Source organism: Oryctolagus cuniculus, chromosome 11 (assembly GCF_051225735.1).
Source record: "Oryctolagus cuniculus isolate XC-2025 breed Fujian yellow rabbit chromosome 11, ASM5122573v1, whole genome shotgun sequence".
NCBI classification, from domain to species: Eukaryota; Metazoa; Chordata; class Mammalia; order Lagomorpha; family Leporidae; genus Oryctolagus; species Oryctolagus cuniculus.
The window spans coordinates 123,733,343-123,749,115 of NC_142877.1; the positions used below are offsets into that span (position 1 = coordinate 123,733,343).

Below are 15,773 nucleotides of genomic sequence, written 5' to 3' on the forward strand. Positions count from 1 at the left end.
CCTTTGAGGTCCTGCGAGTGGAGCCTGTGCACCAGGAAGTGGACTCAGACCTGCAGGCTGCTGGGGAGGGATGCAGGAGGCCAGGGAGACAGGACCCGGCAGCAGACTGCAGCTGGCCAGCTCCCCAGTGGCCGTGAGGGACTCAGATCAAGGAGACAGATGAGGGCAGAACTCTGGCTCGCATTGAGGGCAGGGAAGAGGACACCCAGCTCCCCACTCGGGAACCCTCTGCCCAACTCGGGGGCGAGGTCTGGAGCAAGGGACCCCGTGAGGCTGTTGTGAGGAGGTCACCTGAAGACACTGCCGGTTCCATGCCGGTGCAGGTGAGCACAGTGAGGCCACGCCCGCACAGATGCACACACCTGTGAGTCACGCACACACAGATACACGCCTGAACACGGGCCTCACACATGCCTGCGGGCTCACACACACACGCCTGAACACGGACCTCACACATGCCTGCAGGCTCACACACACACTCCTGAACACGGGCCTCACACATGCTGCGGGCTCACACACACACGCCTGAACACGGGCCTCACACATGCCTGTGCGCTCACACACACACGCCTGAACACAGACCTCACACATGCCTGCGGGCTCACACACACGCCTGAACACGGGCCTCGCACATGCTGCGGGCTCACACACACATGCCTGAACACGGGCCTCACACATGCCTGCGCGCTCACACACACACGCCTGAACACGGGCCTCACACATGCTGCAGGCTCACACACACACGCCTGAACACGGACCTCACACATGCTGCGGGCTCACACACACACGCCTGAACACGGACCTCACACATGCTGCAGGCTCACACACACAGATACATGCATGAACACGAGCCTCACACATGCTGCAGGCTCACACACACACGCCTGAACACGGACCTCACACATGCTGCAGGCTCATGACACTTGCTTCCCTTCTTGGCCCTCAGTTTTGGGGCCCACTGGTCCTGTGAATGGCTCTGGCTGTGCCTGTCCCCCGTGTCCAGCTGCGTGCACTCGGGAGAGCACTCAGGGTGCTGCCCCTCCGGCACCCACCCCCTGCATGCTTCCCACAGCGTCCCTCTGTACCCAGGACCCCGTGGTTTGGGATTCCACTTGCATGTGGGCAACAGCCAGGCTAAGGGTGTGTATGGGCAGAGACTGGTGGCCAGCACAGTGGAGAGCAGCTCAGGCCAGCTGGACACCAGGACCGGCCGTCATCTACTGATGCTCTCTTCAGAAACCCGAGAGGACCGGACAAAGCGGCTTTTCCGCCACTACACGGTGGGCTCCTATGACAGCCTCACCTCGCACAGGTATGGGCCCGTGGGTGAGGGGCTGGCTGGGTCACGTGGGCCCCGGGGTGGGGGCTGGAGGCGGAGTGCCCAAAGGAGAGGGAGGCCAGAGCTAGTCCTGGAGGCCAGGGTGTGAGGCGGTCAGAGGAGGTGGGGGGCAAGCCCTGGGGTGGCCTGGGCCTGTGGGATTCCATGGTCAGCCTGGCTGTCGAGCTGCCTGTGGGGCTCACCTCACCCCCACCCCTCTGTGCCAGCGACTACGTCATTGAGGACAAGGTGGCTGTGCTGCAGAAGCGGGACCACGAGGGCTTCGGCTTCGTGCTGCGGGGGGCCAAAGGTAAGGGCAAAGCCGCACAACCTCTGGGACGCGCCCCTTCCCTGTTCCCCTTCCTGTGCCCCCGGCCCCTCCCTCTGTCTGGGTTTGGCACATGCCCTACAGTGCAGCCGTTGCTTTCCTCCCATGGTTTCCGCCCTCCCTGCTGTGGGGGAGGTGGCAGAGTGGGGTCTTTCTGGTGAGAGTGGGTGGGGGTTTCTCGTGCTGCACTTGGGGCCCCCAGTAGTCACCGGCTCCACGCACGGGACTGTGGGGAGGTGGCTGTGTGGCAGCCGCCCCGCCTGAGCCACACTGTGAGGCGCCTTCCTCCCTGCCCTGCAGCAGAGACCCCCATTGAGGAGTTCACGCCCACACCCGCCTTCCCTGCGCTCCAGTACCTCGAGTCCGTGGACGTGGAGGGGGTGGCCTGGAGGGCTGGGCTGCGCACAGGAGACTTCCTCATTGAGGTGAGGCCTGCTGCAGCGCAGGGCCGTGTGGGGAGCCCCGAGGGGGATGCCCTGCAGCACCCCCACAGCTGCCTGTCTGTCCCAGGTGAACGGGGTGAACGTGGTCAAAGTTGGACACAAGCAGGTGGTGGCTTTGATCCGCCAGGGCGGCAACCGCCTGGTCATGAAAGTCGTGTCGGTGACGCGGAAGCCCGAGGAGGATGCGGCCCGGCGCAGAGGTGAGGGGGCTTCAGGCCTCTGGGCCTTGGACCTTTGACCTTGTCCCTGCCCGACTTCAGAGTCAGAGCAGCAGGTGAAGGGCCACTCTCCTCCTGGGTCCCCTCCCAACCTGCCCCTGGCCTGGGGCCTCTGACCCCTGACCCCGGGTTGCCCCTCCCCAGATCCCCACCCCCTCCTTCCCGGCATCCCCCAGCCCCTGGCGTGGCAGAGCCTCCTTCCCGACACCGCCGGCAGCTGCCTGGAGGCCGGGGTTGCCATGGCAACTGTGAGGTTGACGCTGTTGCTGCTGCTTATTGTCGGAGGGAAGGGGGAGGCGGCACCTGAGGGAAGAGGAAGAGCGTCTTCTCCCCGCGCCACGACGCGGCACAGCCTGGGCCACGGAGCCTTTGCTGCCTGGCCCAGCCAGGCCGGTGGCTTGGCCGGCCACACCCTGGCCCACCAAGGGGCAGTGGTCCCCTGGGCTCGGGGGGCACCCTGGAGCAACGGGAGCCTATTCTGCCGGGAGACCCTCCTCCCAGCCCCCATCCCATGGCCCTGGTGCCCTCTGGCTTGGCCCTTGGAACCTGCAGGGTGGGTGCTCAGACCAGGGCCAGCCAGCACTGTGACCCCTGCTGGTGCCCTTGACCACTGCTGAGGCCCGGCTCTGGGGTCCCGGGAGCCCCCCAGGCCCCAGCTGCCCTGAGCTCTCAGCGCCATGAAGAAGTTCGCCTCCAGCCGCAGCCTGAACAAGATCTTGGCACAGTGCGACTCATCCTCCCGGGAGTACGAGGAGATCCAGGCGGTGGAGCGCAAGTGGCACCTGCACCTGGCCACGCCGCGCCGCCTGCTGCTGGACAGGAGGTCCAAGGCCTCCCTCTTCTTTGCAGCCCCGCCGCCCCCCAAGAGGGCTCCCAGCACCACGCTGACCCTGCGCTCCAAGTCCATGACAGCTGAGCTTGAGGAACTTGGTGAGTGCTGGCAGGGGCTGGGGTGGACAGTGCAGGGACAGCCCAGGGCAGGGTGGACACAGGCAGTGTGGGTAGCTGGGGGGCCAGGGTGGGGCTGAAGCTGGGCAGAGACATAGGAGAGGAGGGACAGGTGGCCGCGGGCAGGTCAGACGTATGGGTTGGGGTGCTGAGGCAGTTGGGTGATTTGCTTCCTGTGGGGTGAGGAGGGGCTGGCACGTGGAAAGGATGCAAGGGCTGAGCGGCTCGGGCCGGGGCTGGGGATGGACAGGGGTGCCCTGGTGTGTGCCCGTGTGAGCTTGTGTGTGTGCAGTACATCCTCTGGTTCCCTGTCACCACCCTGCCTTTGGTCAGGCACCTTGGGGTCTGCGTCGGCTGTGCCGGGTGTTGTCTGTGTCCCCTTTGTGCTCCATGTACCCTGGCCCCCACTTGCAGCCTGGTGACCTCACGCGGCCGTGGTGAGCGCCAGGGGCGCGGGGTTTTGATGGGGCATGTTGATGCTTGACAGTGCACGTGGCCATCATGCTGGTTTGTGTGCTGATGCACCCAAGCATTGACCACCGTGTGGGGTGCCCAGTCCCCCAGAGCTTGTCCTGGGCATGTTCCGACACGTGTACCAGTTACAGACTCTGAGCCAGCCCTCGTATCAGACTTTGCTGTGGCTCCAGTTACAGAAAGGACCCTGGCTCTAGTCTCAAATCCCTGGAAGCGTCTGGTCCTGGCTCTCAGCTGAGACCCAGTCTCAGCTTCAGTCTTGTTCTGCCGCAGCTGTGGAAGGAGCCCCCGCCCTGGCCCCAGAATTCCGGGACAGGGTCTGCCTCTGCCCTCGCCACAGCTCGGCAGCCCCGTTCCAGGCAGGTACTGTTGCCTGCAGTTTGGTTCGTGTGGAGAATGGCGACCAAGATAGAATGGGTGACATGGTCAGGGCTTTCTGTGCCATGAGCATTTTGAATAAAATAAAAGTAGGAAGCCACACAGATAATGCAAAGCCAAAGGAGAGGAATCTGCAGGTTTCAAAACTGGAGAAAACAAAGCCAGTGGGGAGTAGAGGAAACTGATGCTTCCACAGTCCACAGTGCAGGGCCCAGGAGCAAAGGGTGCGGGCCAGAGGCCCTCGGAAGGCCAGCAGGTGTAGCCGTGGACCTGAGAGAACTGGGAGAGCCAGGACCAAGCCCAGGGCCAGGAACCAACATCCGAAGAACTGGAAGTCACAGGGGTACATGAGAGAGATGGTAAAATGTGTAAATTATTACAGAGCTTACGAGAGCTCACAGAACTCCTCCTAGAAGAACAGGACAGAATAAGCACATTTGAAAAGGATCCCTAGGCCGGCGCCGCGGCTCACTAGGCTAATCCTCCACCTAGCGGCGCCGGCACACCGGGTTCTAGTCCCGGTCGGGGCGCTGGATTCTGTCCCGGTTGCTCCTCTTCCGGGCCAGCTCTCTGCTGTGGCCCGGGAGTGCAGTGGAGGATGGCCCAGGTGCTTGGGCCCTGCACCCCATGGGAGACCAGGAAAAGCACCTGGCTCCTGGCTCCTGCCATCGGATCAGCGCGGTGTGCCGGCCGCAGCGCGCCGGCCGCGGCGGCCATTGGAGGGTGAACCAACGGCAAAGGAAGACCTTTCTCTCTGTCTCTCTCTCTCACTGTCCACTCTGCCTGTCAAAAAAAAAAAAAAAAAAAAAAAAAAAAAAAAAAAAAAAAAAAGGATCTCTAAAGAACTATTGAAACAGAAAGTATGGTTACAGCTAAAAAAAATATATCCATGTCTGAGATAAACAGTATACCTAACCCAGCTAGAAAAGAAGCAATGAGTTAGAAAACGAAGAACAGTTAAGAGACATGGAGGCGGGACCAGCATTGTGGCTGAGGATGGAACTGGGAAAGCCACATCCCATGTGGGGGTCAGTTTGTATCCTGGCTGCTCCACTTCTGATGCAGCTCCCTGCTAATGTGCCTGGGAAAGCAGCAGAGGATGGAACAAGTGCTTGGACCCCTGACACCATGTGGGAGACCAGGGTGAAGCTGCTGGCTTCTGGATTCGCCCGGCCCAGCCCTGGCCGTTACTGCCATCTGGGGAGTTAACCGGTGGATGGGAGATCTCCCTCTGTCTCTGTCTCTCCCTCTCTTTCTCTGTAAGGCTGCCTTTCAAATAAATAAATAAATCTTTTAAAAAAAGAAATGAGACGTGGAGGAGGTAGAACCCAGCACCTACCCAAGAGACTCCCAGAGGAAAGAAAAGAATGGCAGTGTTAGGAAAGTAAGTGGCTAAGAATTTCCTAAAATTGAACAAAGATGTGAGATTCTAGTTTGAAGAAGTGTAAGACCTGAGCGAGAAAATAAAAACAGATCCACATCTAAATCTGTCTCAGTAAAACTTCAGGGTACCATGGCCAAATAGGAAAACCTTAAAACTATAAGAGGCTGGTGCCGTGGCGCAGTAGGCTGATCCTCCGCCTGCGGCGCCGGCATCCCATATACGCGCCAGTTCTAGTCCCGGCTGCTCCTCTTCCAATCCTGCTCTCTGCTGTGGCTGGGAAAGGTAGAAGATGGCCAAGTGCTTGGGCCTCTGCACCCGTGTGGGAGACCCAGAAGAAGCTGCTGGCTCCTGGCTTCGGATTGGCGCAGCTCCAGCCGTTGCAGCCATTTGGGGAGTGAACCAATGGAAAGAAGACCTTTCTCTCTCTCCCTCTCCCTGTAACTCTCGCAAATAAATAAGTAAATAAATCTTTAAAAATTAAATTAAAAGCTATAAGAGAGAAGGCAAGGAATGACAGCTTAAGCTTCTGACATACTTGGATCAGCATTAATAGTGACAGGAGTTGATGGAACAACAGTTTTTAAATTTTTTTAAAAATTAATAACTTGCGTTTATGAGATTCTTCAAATTCAGTTTATCCCTACAACAATCTTTTTTTTTTTAAAGTTATTTATTTATTTGAAAGGCAGAGAGTTGCAGAGAGGCAGATACAGAGAGAGAGGTCCTCCATCCACTGGTTCACTCCCCAGATGGCTGCAACGGCCAGAGCTGTGTGGGTCTGAAGCCAGGAGCCAGGAGCTTCTTCCATGTCTCCCACGTGGGTGCAGGGGCCCAAGCACTTGGGCCATCTTTCACTGTTATCCCAGGCCATAGCAGAGAGCTGGATTGGAAGAGAAGCAGCCGGGACTTGAACTGGCACCCATATGGGATATTGGCGCTTCAGGCAGTAGCTTTACCCACTGTGCCATAGCGCCGGCCCGTTTAAAAATCTTAAGTAGCCAGCACTGTGGTTCAGGGGTTAAGCTGATTGAGATGCTAGCACCCTATAACGGAGCATGGGTTTGAGTCCCGGCTGCTGTGCTTCTGATCCAGCTCCCGGCTAATGCACCTGGGAAAGCAGCAGAAGACAGCCCACGATGGACCCCTGGGCCCTTGCCACCCCCGTGGGAGACCGGATGGGGCTTGCCTCCGAGTTTCAGCCTGGCCCAGCCCCAGCTGCTGTAGACATTTGGGGAGTGAACCAGCAGATGAACAATTCTCTCTCTCTTCCTCTCTCTTTTTCCCTCTCTCTCTCTCTCTCTCTGCGCCTTTCTCCCTGTTTCTGATACTCTGCCTTTCAAAAAATAAATCTTTTAAAAAGATTCTTAAGTCAAAATACCTTTCCATCTAGAATTCTATACCCAGCTAAACCTGCTCACTCAAGACCAAGAAGCCAGCTGACTTCTGGCTCCAGGGTCATAAGGGCCAAAGGTCAGTCTCAGGGAGCTGACCTGTAAACTGACCATTAAGCCAATACCTGTAGGCAGCTGCGTCTGTCTGGACACCAGGCCGAGGCTCTGTAGTTCTCTGCCATAGGCTGTCACCTGGCATGCTCAGCTGCATGCTTAGAAGGGACCCTGCGTTCTGCACTGAGGGGTCGTTGGCCTCTACAATTCTGGAACCCTGGAAACCCGCCTTTTAAAGCAGTAATCGCCTTCTCACTGGGCTTTTCTGTCTGGAAACCGATGAATGAGTGCAGCTCATCTTCCTCTCTGGTTCCGTCTGGGCATTTTCTCTGCTATGTAAGCTCAGGACAGGGACCTCACTCGGCTTTCAGCTTTTCCTTGAACAGACTGGCAGAGGATGAAGGGGTCACTTGGCACGTAGCCTCTGCCTGTGCTTACAGACTGGACTGGCTGTTCATGGTGTTTTGTCCAGAGGAGGGCCAGGGTAGCCGGGGGCTCCGAAAACCACCCTTTCCAAGGAAGGCAGCCCCTCTGCTGGGCTTCTGACCAGTTCCCTCTGGCTGGAGGAAGCCAGGCCAGTTGCAGGGTTTCCCCAGGTACCCAATCCACAACACAGCACTTGTGCTCCTAAAAGAGCAATAAGACCTTTTGGGTCATCATGGGCATAAACGTGTCCACTCTGCCAGCCACACTGCCAAACTGGTAGAGCCCTTTGAGTCTAGTGCACGGAGATGCTGCGGGCACGGGGAAGGAGGGGAGAGTGAGGTGGCCGCAGGTGGCCCGCAAGGAGGCTCAGGTAAGGCCTGCAGCAGGAAGGGGACCGAGGGGGCTCTTGCTGGGGAATGGGATGAACAAAGCCAGAGAGTGGTCACAGAGGCAGGGTCGGGGCGAGGCAGCGCAGCCCCTCCGTCCGCTCAGCAGGACCAGGGCGGCGGGGGCCCAGGTCAGGGAGGGCCCCTCCTGTTTGTCCCCTTTCCCAGGAGCTATCTAGACGTGGCTGTGACTTCTGGGTCGTTGTTTTGTTTGTGATCTGGATGTCATCGTGGTGCCACGCTCAGTGTCGCTGACATTTGTTCTGCCTTTTGTCTGAAACCTGCTTTGCACGGACACTCAAGGGGCCCCCTTGGTTTTTGGTGGCCTCAGAACTTGGTTTCTGCCCTTTTTGTCTCAACAAGGCTTAGGTTGGACCAAGTGTGTTGTCTGTCTCCACTCGTGTGTGTCTGGACGAATGGGTGGGTGGACGTACAGTGTGGTTATTTCCTCCTGGAGTTTCCTTGGGCTGGGTGGGAGGATCTGGGAGGTCCTGACCCTGGAGAGGTGGGATGGCAGGGAGGGGGCGTGGGAGTGAGTGTGGAGGGGGCCGGTGCTGGGGGATGAAGCCTGCCTCTTACTGCTTGTTCTGTCTCTTGATTCCAAGCCTCCATTCGGAGAAGAAAAGGGGGTGAGTCATCTGCTTGTGTCCCAGGGCCCCAGCTTTGCCCGACCCCTGACCTGGGGGTGCTGGTGGTGTGTGAGGAGGCTCCGTTCAGGTCAGGGTGGTCTGGGAACCTGGGCTGCGGCCTCCTGCTGGCTTTCCCCTGGGGATCTGGTAGGGGCACGGAAGAGGGGCCTGGGCATGATGGTGGGGCAACCCCAGGGGTGTGATGAGGGTCATAGCCATGGGCCTTGGGGTCAGGTGAGCAGATGTAGCTGGGTGGGCAGGAGCTAGGGAGGGTGTGGCGTCAGGGTACTCGGCCCTGGCCTGCACTGCAACTTCCTGCCAGCCTCTGGGGGCTGCCGGGACCCACGCCCGTGCAGAGCTACAAGCTGGCAGTGCCCTCAGAGCTGGGAAGGAGCACAGTGCTCCCTGCCCACACCAACACCTCCACCTCCACCTCCTCCTCCTCTGCGGGCTGTCGACCCTGCCACTCCTCTTCCGGACTCACCCTTTATCCTTTGAGGCCCCTCCCTGTGCATTCTGGGCGTTCAGCCTGGCTGCAGAGGACACAGTGTCCAGGCAGGGACAGAGTCACCTGGGCCTAGGCCTGGGCCCTGAGGTCCAAGTCTGGCAAGGTCTTGGGAGCAAAGGGAAGCTCCAGGGGACTTGGTGGCCCTGGGAGTGTGTACTTGCCCCTTGTCCGTGTGCCTGGCACCCACGGGTCCCTCGCTCTGGGTCCACTGGGCCTCCCCCAGGGCGGGGATGCTCACCTGTCCCCAGCCCCACTGGCCTGTGCTGTGTTCAGTCTCCACACTCCCTGACCCTCTCAGGTCTTGTGTCACCCCAGGCCCAGGGGAGGGACTTTCCCTGGTGTGTTTTCAGGTCTCCTTCTGGGACCCTTTTCTCTGCCTATTTGTGGAATATTTTGGTTCTGCCCTTCTGCTTATTAGTGGGGTCCCTGTGGCCTGTGGTGGAGGAAGTGGTGGGCAGCATCTCCCCCTGTGGACCCCTCATCCCTCCAGGATCTGCCACGTGCCCAGGGGCCCTGTGGAAGGCCAGCAGGAGTGCCTGGCCTTGGCGCAGTGGACTTCACTTCCTGTCTAAAGTACCCAAGTGATTTATTTAAGAATGTATCTTCTGATTTTTTGGGGGATTTATGCCACTCTCGTCAGCTTGTAGTTTGTAAAAAAATTTTGTCTTCCTTTTGAAGATGATTCTCCTGGCCCTCGTGCCATTACCTTGTGACCCAAAAGAGCTGCTTTGCCGAGCTTCACTGTGGGGCTGGGGCTGGGCTTTCCTACACCGAGAGATGCTCAGGTCGCAGGGTGTGCCGGGAGACACCCGCACGGGCCCACTCCCGTCTTCACGTCTGTGGTTTTCTCACTTGCTGGGGCTGTGATCTGGGGCAGTTTATGTCTTTGCCAGCTTCATTTTACTTCTGGGTGAAGTGAAGGTGACACGGGTCTGAACACAAAACGCTGCGCACCCTGGAAGTCTCCAGGGACTTGGCAGGTGGTGGTGGTGGGATCTTCAGCTTTCAAAAGGAAATTACTCACTTGTTACAAAAACATGGGAAGACCTGTCATGCCCGCAGTCCCTGGTCTGTCACCTGTTGGTGGGGGGAGCCACATTCCCCTCCCCCCACCACACACACACACGTGCACATGCGCACACATGCACACACACACACACTTGTTCTGGGGAGCTCCTGGACTGCTCAGTGCACACACATATGTGCACGCACACGCGTACACACAATGCACACACACATGCGCACACACATGTACACTTGTTCTGGGAGCTCCTGGACTGCTCAGTACACACACATGCACACCCTCACACAATGCACACCTGTTCTGGGGAGTTCCTGGACTGCTTGGTGCTGAGGGCAGAGAGAGTGCTTGCTCTCCCAGGGGTCCACGGTGCTTGGGGAGACGGTGCACGCATGTGAAGCCGTGAGAGTGGGTGTGTTCCCAGCTCCTGCACAGAGCCTGCAGGGCTGTGGGCCCTTCTTACGTGCTCGTTCTCACTGTAGGTCTGCTCTATCAGTGAGGTCACTGAGTCAGAGACAGGAGGTCAGAACAGAGTGGCAGGGTCAGTCTGATCTGGATTGGGTGCAGGAGTGTCTCAGCTCAGCAGGCTGCAGAGGTCATCAGCAGGTTCTGGCGGGCAGCTGCAGGTTGGAGTGGGAGGGGCAGGAGGCATCTGGGCTGATCATAGAAGCTCCAACAAGCGGTGCCAGGGTGGTATCCTTGGAGAGAAGGCACAGTGCCCAGAGTCACAGCTCCTGGGGATGGTGGGATGTCTTTGGGCTGGCGTAGCAGCCAGGTGGGCACAGTGCGGGTGCTGCCCCCAGCCCCTAGTGCAGGTCCTGAATTGTCGCTGGGATAGAGCTGAGTGGACGCCCCAGGGGCGAGAACCTCTGTCTCCCGGAGCAGGGATGCAATCAGAGCTGTCACTGTCCTTAGGCACTCATGTCCCATGTCCCCAGGTCATCCTGGTCGTCAGAAACACTGCTTTTTAACACTCTGCTCTGACAAACACCTGCACACAAAGCTTTCTCTGGCCATGGCTGGTGCCTTGCCTTCCACTGTGCCTCCTTCAGCGTCGGCCCTGCCTGGTCTGAGGCTCCTGACTGCTTTCTTGGGGGCTGGCGCTGTCCAGCACGGTTGTTTCCCCTACAGGGGCTGCTTTCCTCCAGGGCAGAGGAAGGTGACTCCTGGCCTGCTGCCCAGCAGGAGTGAACCCAGCCCCCGTCCGTTGTTGATGGCTCACCGTTCTGACATCTGTGTGCGTCAGGGCCGTGATGCTGCCAAGAGTGGCTCACCTCCTCGAGTGAGCACTGAACAGTTCTGCCCCACTCTGGTCTTTCCCTCGTGGTCAGTCAGGGCAGGCTTTGCTTAGGTGGGGTCTGCAGTGTCACCTGAAGGCTGGGGTAGGGGTAGAGGGACTCGGATGGGAGGCAGGCCGTGGCCTCCTCCCGGGGCCCTGCTGCCGTCAGCGCTGGTGAGGGGGGCTGGGCCTGGCGCGTACAGGCAGCGGTGCTGAAGAGGAACTGTCCCCCTGGCTGCACAGAGAAGCTGGACGAGATCCTGGCGGCGGCCGCGGAGCCGACGCTGAGGCCGGACATCGCGGAGGCTGACTCCCGAGCTGCCACCGTCAAACAGCGGCCCACCAGTCGGAGGATCACCCCTGCCGAGATCAGTGTAAGCAGCCCTGGGCTCGGGCCGGGTGCCAGCGTGGCGCATCCCCTCTTCTGAGGCGGGGGCGAGGAGCCAGTCTCTCGGAGGAACGTGGGCCCTCAGCCCCCTGGAGGCTGCACCTGCGGGGTTTCCCCTCCCTTTGCCAGTGCCTCTGGCCTCAAGCAGCTCACGTCACTCCCATCAGGATGCATCTTTCTTTTTTTGACAGGCAGGGTTAGAGAGAGAGAGAGCAAGAGGCAGAGAGAAAGGTCCTCCCTCCGCCAGTTCACCCCCCAAATGGCTGCCACGGTGGTGCACCACGCTGATCCGAGGGCAGGAGCCAGGTGCTTCTCCTGGTCTCCCATGGGGTGCAGGGCCCAAGCACTTGGGCCATCCTCCACTGCCTTCCCAGGCCACAGCAGAAAGCTGGACTGGAAGAGGAGCAACCGGGACAGAATCCGGCGCCCCAGCTGGGACTGGAACCCAGGCTGCTGGCACCACAGGCAGAGGATTGGCCAAGTGAGCCACGGCGCCAGCCCAGGGTGCATCTTTGTCCCCTGCTCCCTCCCTCACTCCCCTCACCCAGTGTCTGCACCATTTTACTGTCCGCGTGGCCCCTGCTGCCTGAAGGCAGGGTCTGGGACTGCTTCCTGGGTCCAGGCCCCACGGGCACCAGCACAGTCAGAGGAGAGCGTGGGAGGAGCAGCCTGGGGCTGGGTGGAGAACTGGGGGCTCAGTGCCTTGAAACCTCCATTTCCTCTGCTTCCCCCACAGTCACTGTTTGAGCGCCAGGGACTCCCGGGCCCAGAGAAGCTGCCGGGTTCTCTGCGGAAGGGGCTTCCACGGACCAAGTCTGTAGGTACGGCCGGGCTCGGGGACTGCAGCGCTGGGGGCACAGGGCTAGGCTGACTGCATTCAGCGGTAGGAGACCCTGCCTCTCCCTGTGGGCACCTGGGGTTTCCCCAAGCCCTGTCTCTGCGGACTGCCCTGTGTCCTCCCCTGGCTGTGCCCAGGTCAGCTTTCAGACCCTAACCCTGCCCCTCCCCTACGCTTCGTCCTCCCTTCCACGGTCAGTTCTTAAAAACTCCCCACACTCGCTGCTGCTCCTCCGCTGTGTCAGGCGCGCTCCCTCTGTACCCAGGGCTGAAACTCTCCCAGCAGGGTCACCGTTGGCCTCCGGGACACTTCCCAGTGGACACATGAACAGCCTCCCTCCTCCTGACCTCAATCGGTCCTCCATCTCTTCGCTCCCTTCTCCATGAAAGTCCTCCTGGGGTTTGGGATGTTTCCTCGTTTTCTCCTCTTTTCTCCGTCCCTGCTCTGCTCATTCCAGCAAACATGGGACCTTCTCAAGGCCACGTCCTCAGTGTTCCTCCTGCAGCTCAGCCACCCCAGCCGCCGTCATGCCCCACGTGTGGCCATCTCCTTTCCCGACCCCAGATGGAGACATCGACAAGCCCCTCTGCAGGCATCCAGTCCCCCTCATCTGCCCACCACACCACCAGCAGCTTCCCGTCAGAGTGCACACTGCTTAGCACTCTGGGCTGTGCATTTAGTACTCACAGTAACATGCGGGGTAGCGTCAGGAGTGCTTCTGTCTTAGCGATGAGGGGATGCAAGCAAGCTGACCTTCCTGAGGCCGCGCTGCGGCTTCTGCCCACCCTCCTGCCAACCACTGCCCAAGCTGTGACCCTTGCCCCTCACCCTGGGCGGGAGCTGCCAGGTCTTAGGTCGGCCCAGCTGTTACTCGGTGTGTACCACAGGAGGCTGGAGTGTACCTGAGTGTGTGCGGGGCTGGGGTGGTGGTGGTGTTTGAGCCTAGATGGGTCAAGCAGGAGCTTGGACAGAATAACAGGACCAACTGCTGATAGAGAGCAGCGTGTAGAAGGCACAGGCACAAGGCATGGTCCTTCAGCAACCGCCAAGGATCCTCCCCGGGGGTGGGAAGGTGGGGCCGAAGGTAGTGAGACTGCAGCCACTGTGGAGTCGGGAGGCTGCCCCCTTCTCCATCTGAGCCCCACGTGTCCTCCATGGTTTCTTCCTTATCTTCCACCTCACCTGCCTTGGGGGTGGGCTCCTCCTCACAAGCCTCGCAGCCCTGTCCAGCAGAGGCCTTGTCGAATTGCATGTGGACCCTGGCTTTCTTCGCTTCATGGTCTCCTGCCCAGACTGGAGTCTGTCCTGGCCAGAAGCCACTTTGTGCAGCAGGGGGGCCACCCTCCCACATGGCCCTTTGGGGGCTCCGCCCTGCCCTCCCCTGGCATCTGGGGACCTCTGACCTGGGTCTTCACTTGCTGTCCCCTGCCTGCCGTCATTTCCCACATGGCTTGTCCTTCAGCGCTGCCCAGTCCCAGAACTGACCGCTGCAGGTGCGGATCCACACATCTGCTCTGTAGCCCGGAGCCTCGCAGCAGAGATGGACGCCTGCTCCTCACTGGTTCCTCCTGCATGCTCCTGCGCTCAGTTGCTGTGTGAGCTGACAGGTGCTTGCATTTTTAAATATTTATAAGTTTCTTTGAAAGGCAGAGAGAGAGAGACACATCTTCCATCTAGTGTTTCTCTTCCCAAATGGCTGCAACAGCTGGGACTGGGTCAGGCCGGATCCAAGAGCCAGGAACTCCATCCAGGCCGCCCATGTGGGTGGCAGGAGCTCAAGTACTTGAGCCATCATTCCCTGCTCCCCAGGCACAGAATCAGGGAGCCGGTTGGAAGCTGAGTAGCTGGCACTCTGATGTGGGATGCTGATGTCTCAAATGGTGGCTTAACCTGTCGTGCAGTGCCTACCCCGGGTGCTCATCTTGTACCCAGCCAGCCAAGTGTGGGTTGAGTTGTCAGGTTCTGTGGGCTCCCACTGCGTGTCCTGGCTGTGTGACCCCAGAGCAAGGAGATCACCCAGTGCCGAGCTCCCAGCACAGCTCATATGCAGGCTGCGGTCTGTGCTTGGTGCCCAGGGAATGCCTAGTGACTGTTCGCATTAGGAGAAACAGCTCCTACATCTTGTGAGTGCTCAAGAGGCGCTCCTGCCGTATGTGAGCAGAGAGGGTCTGCCTTTGCCCCAGGGGACCCTGCCACCCCTCCCCCACAGTGGTGCCAGAGTGGAGTCCCTATTCCTATGCGGCAGCAGTGACTTCTTGCCTGACATAAGAACTTGTTCCCTTCTTCATCTTCACACGTCACCCCCGCCTTCAGCACCCTTGAGGTGCGCTAGTTTTTCAAGCTGATGCACAGGCTTGTAGGTGTTCAGATGTACGGGGAGAAACGCAGCAAGGAGGAGACCAGGGGAAGCTGGGCACAGATTCTGTGTCCAGCAGCAGGCGGGAGGCAGACCTAAAAATAATGCGGATGACAATCTCGGCTTCCATCCTAGGACGCTGCTACCAGTTCAGCCTTCCACTGTAAATTTTAAGTGACCCTGAGACAGGGGCAGGCAGTCCTCTTAAGAGGGGGAAACTCTAGAGGTTAAGAAAGATCACACCCTGGTAGGGTTGGAATTCAAGCCCAAGTTCCTGCCCCAAGCTACAGTTTCTGTGCAGCGGCCTCATCAGCACTGTGGTGGGGAGCAGGCAGTCTGCAGGGTGGTGAGTTCACAAAAATGTTGACCACAGCGAGTGAGGCCTGCTGCTCTCCTGCACAGGCGTCCACGTTATGTCCACAGGAACGCGGAAGGCTCTGTCAGGCGCGAGCTGGCAGCAGGGTGATGGGGTCCCGGGCACTGGGGTCCTCCCTGCACAGACCCCTAGTGATGTCTAAGCCAGCCAGGCCTGGGCTGCGCATGGGAGGGGTCTTGTTCAGCCTGTGCTGGCCCTGAGAGAACTGAGGTTGAGAGTGTCCCTTCCTGGCCTGAGGTCACACAGCTAACGGGTAAAACCTGCACGGGGTGCCCGGCTGAACAGTTCCATTGCAATGCATCCTTCTTCCTCCCACCCACCACAGCATGCTGGCCCTGGGAGGAGCCTCTCCCCGGGGCTGTAACCCACCCCTTGTCTGCATCCACTGCGGCTGTGGGCCGTGGCCCCGCAGTTACTACCTCTCTCATTTCTGACTATCCGCCATCTCCCTCGCACCTCTGGCTGCCTCCCAGAGGGCTCTGCGCCATCTTAGGTGGGAAGCCCTGCACAAGCCCCTTCCAGCCCGTCTCCGTTCTCCCTACGCCCAGGGCGCCGCCTCTTTCCCGGCGTGTCTTCTCCAGGGCGGCGATATCCTCAGGTGTGGGCAGTTTGGGGTCCTTCCCAGAGCCG

The 15,773-nt window shown here is 59.5% G+C and overlaps 1 protein-coding gene across 10 annotated transcripts in view; it reads left to right on the forward strand.

Annotated features, from left to right (window-relative positions):
* Positions 1–15,773, forward strand: part of SHANK3 (SH3 and multiple ankyrin repeat domains 3) — a 57,807-nt gene that overhangs the window by 30,141 nt on the left and 11,893 nt on the right. For 7 of the 10 annotated variants that reach the window (XM_089307837.1, XM_070053144.2, XM_089307838.1 and 4 more), the window contains 8 exons: positions 1,237–1,312; positions 1,546–1,628; positions 1,947–2,071; positions 2,157–2,289; positions 3,157–3,237; positions 8,354–8,377; positions 11,429–11,559; positions 12,310–12,394. In XM_089307837.1, the coding sequence (XP_089163963.1) occupies positions 1,237–1,312; positions 1,546–1,628; positions 1,947–2,071; positions 2,157–2,289; positions 3,157–3,237; positions 8,354–8,377; positions 11,429–11,559; positions 12,310–12,394 (738 nt within the window). Of the gene's footprint in view, positions 1–1,236; positions 1,313–1,545; positions 1,629–1,946; positions 2,072–2,156; positions 2,290–3,156; positions 3,238–8,353; positions 8,378–11,428; positions 11,560–12,309; positions 12,395–13,873; positions 14,019–15,773 lie in introns of those variants that run through there. The other 3 variants (XM_089307840.1, XM_070053145.2, XM_089307841.1) reach the window with 3 other exon arrangements.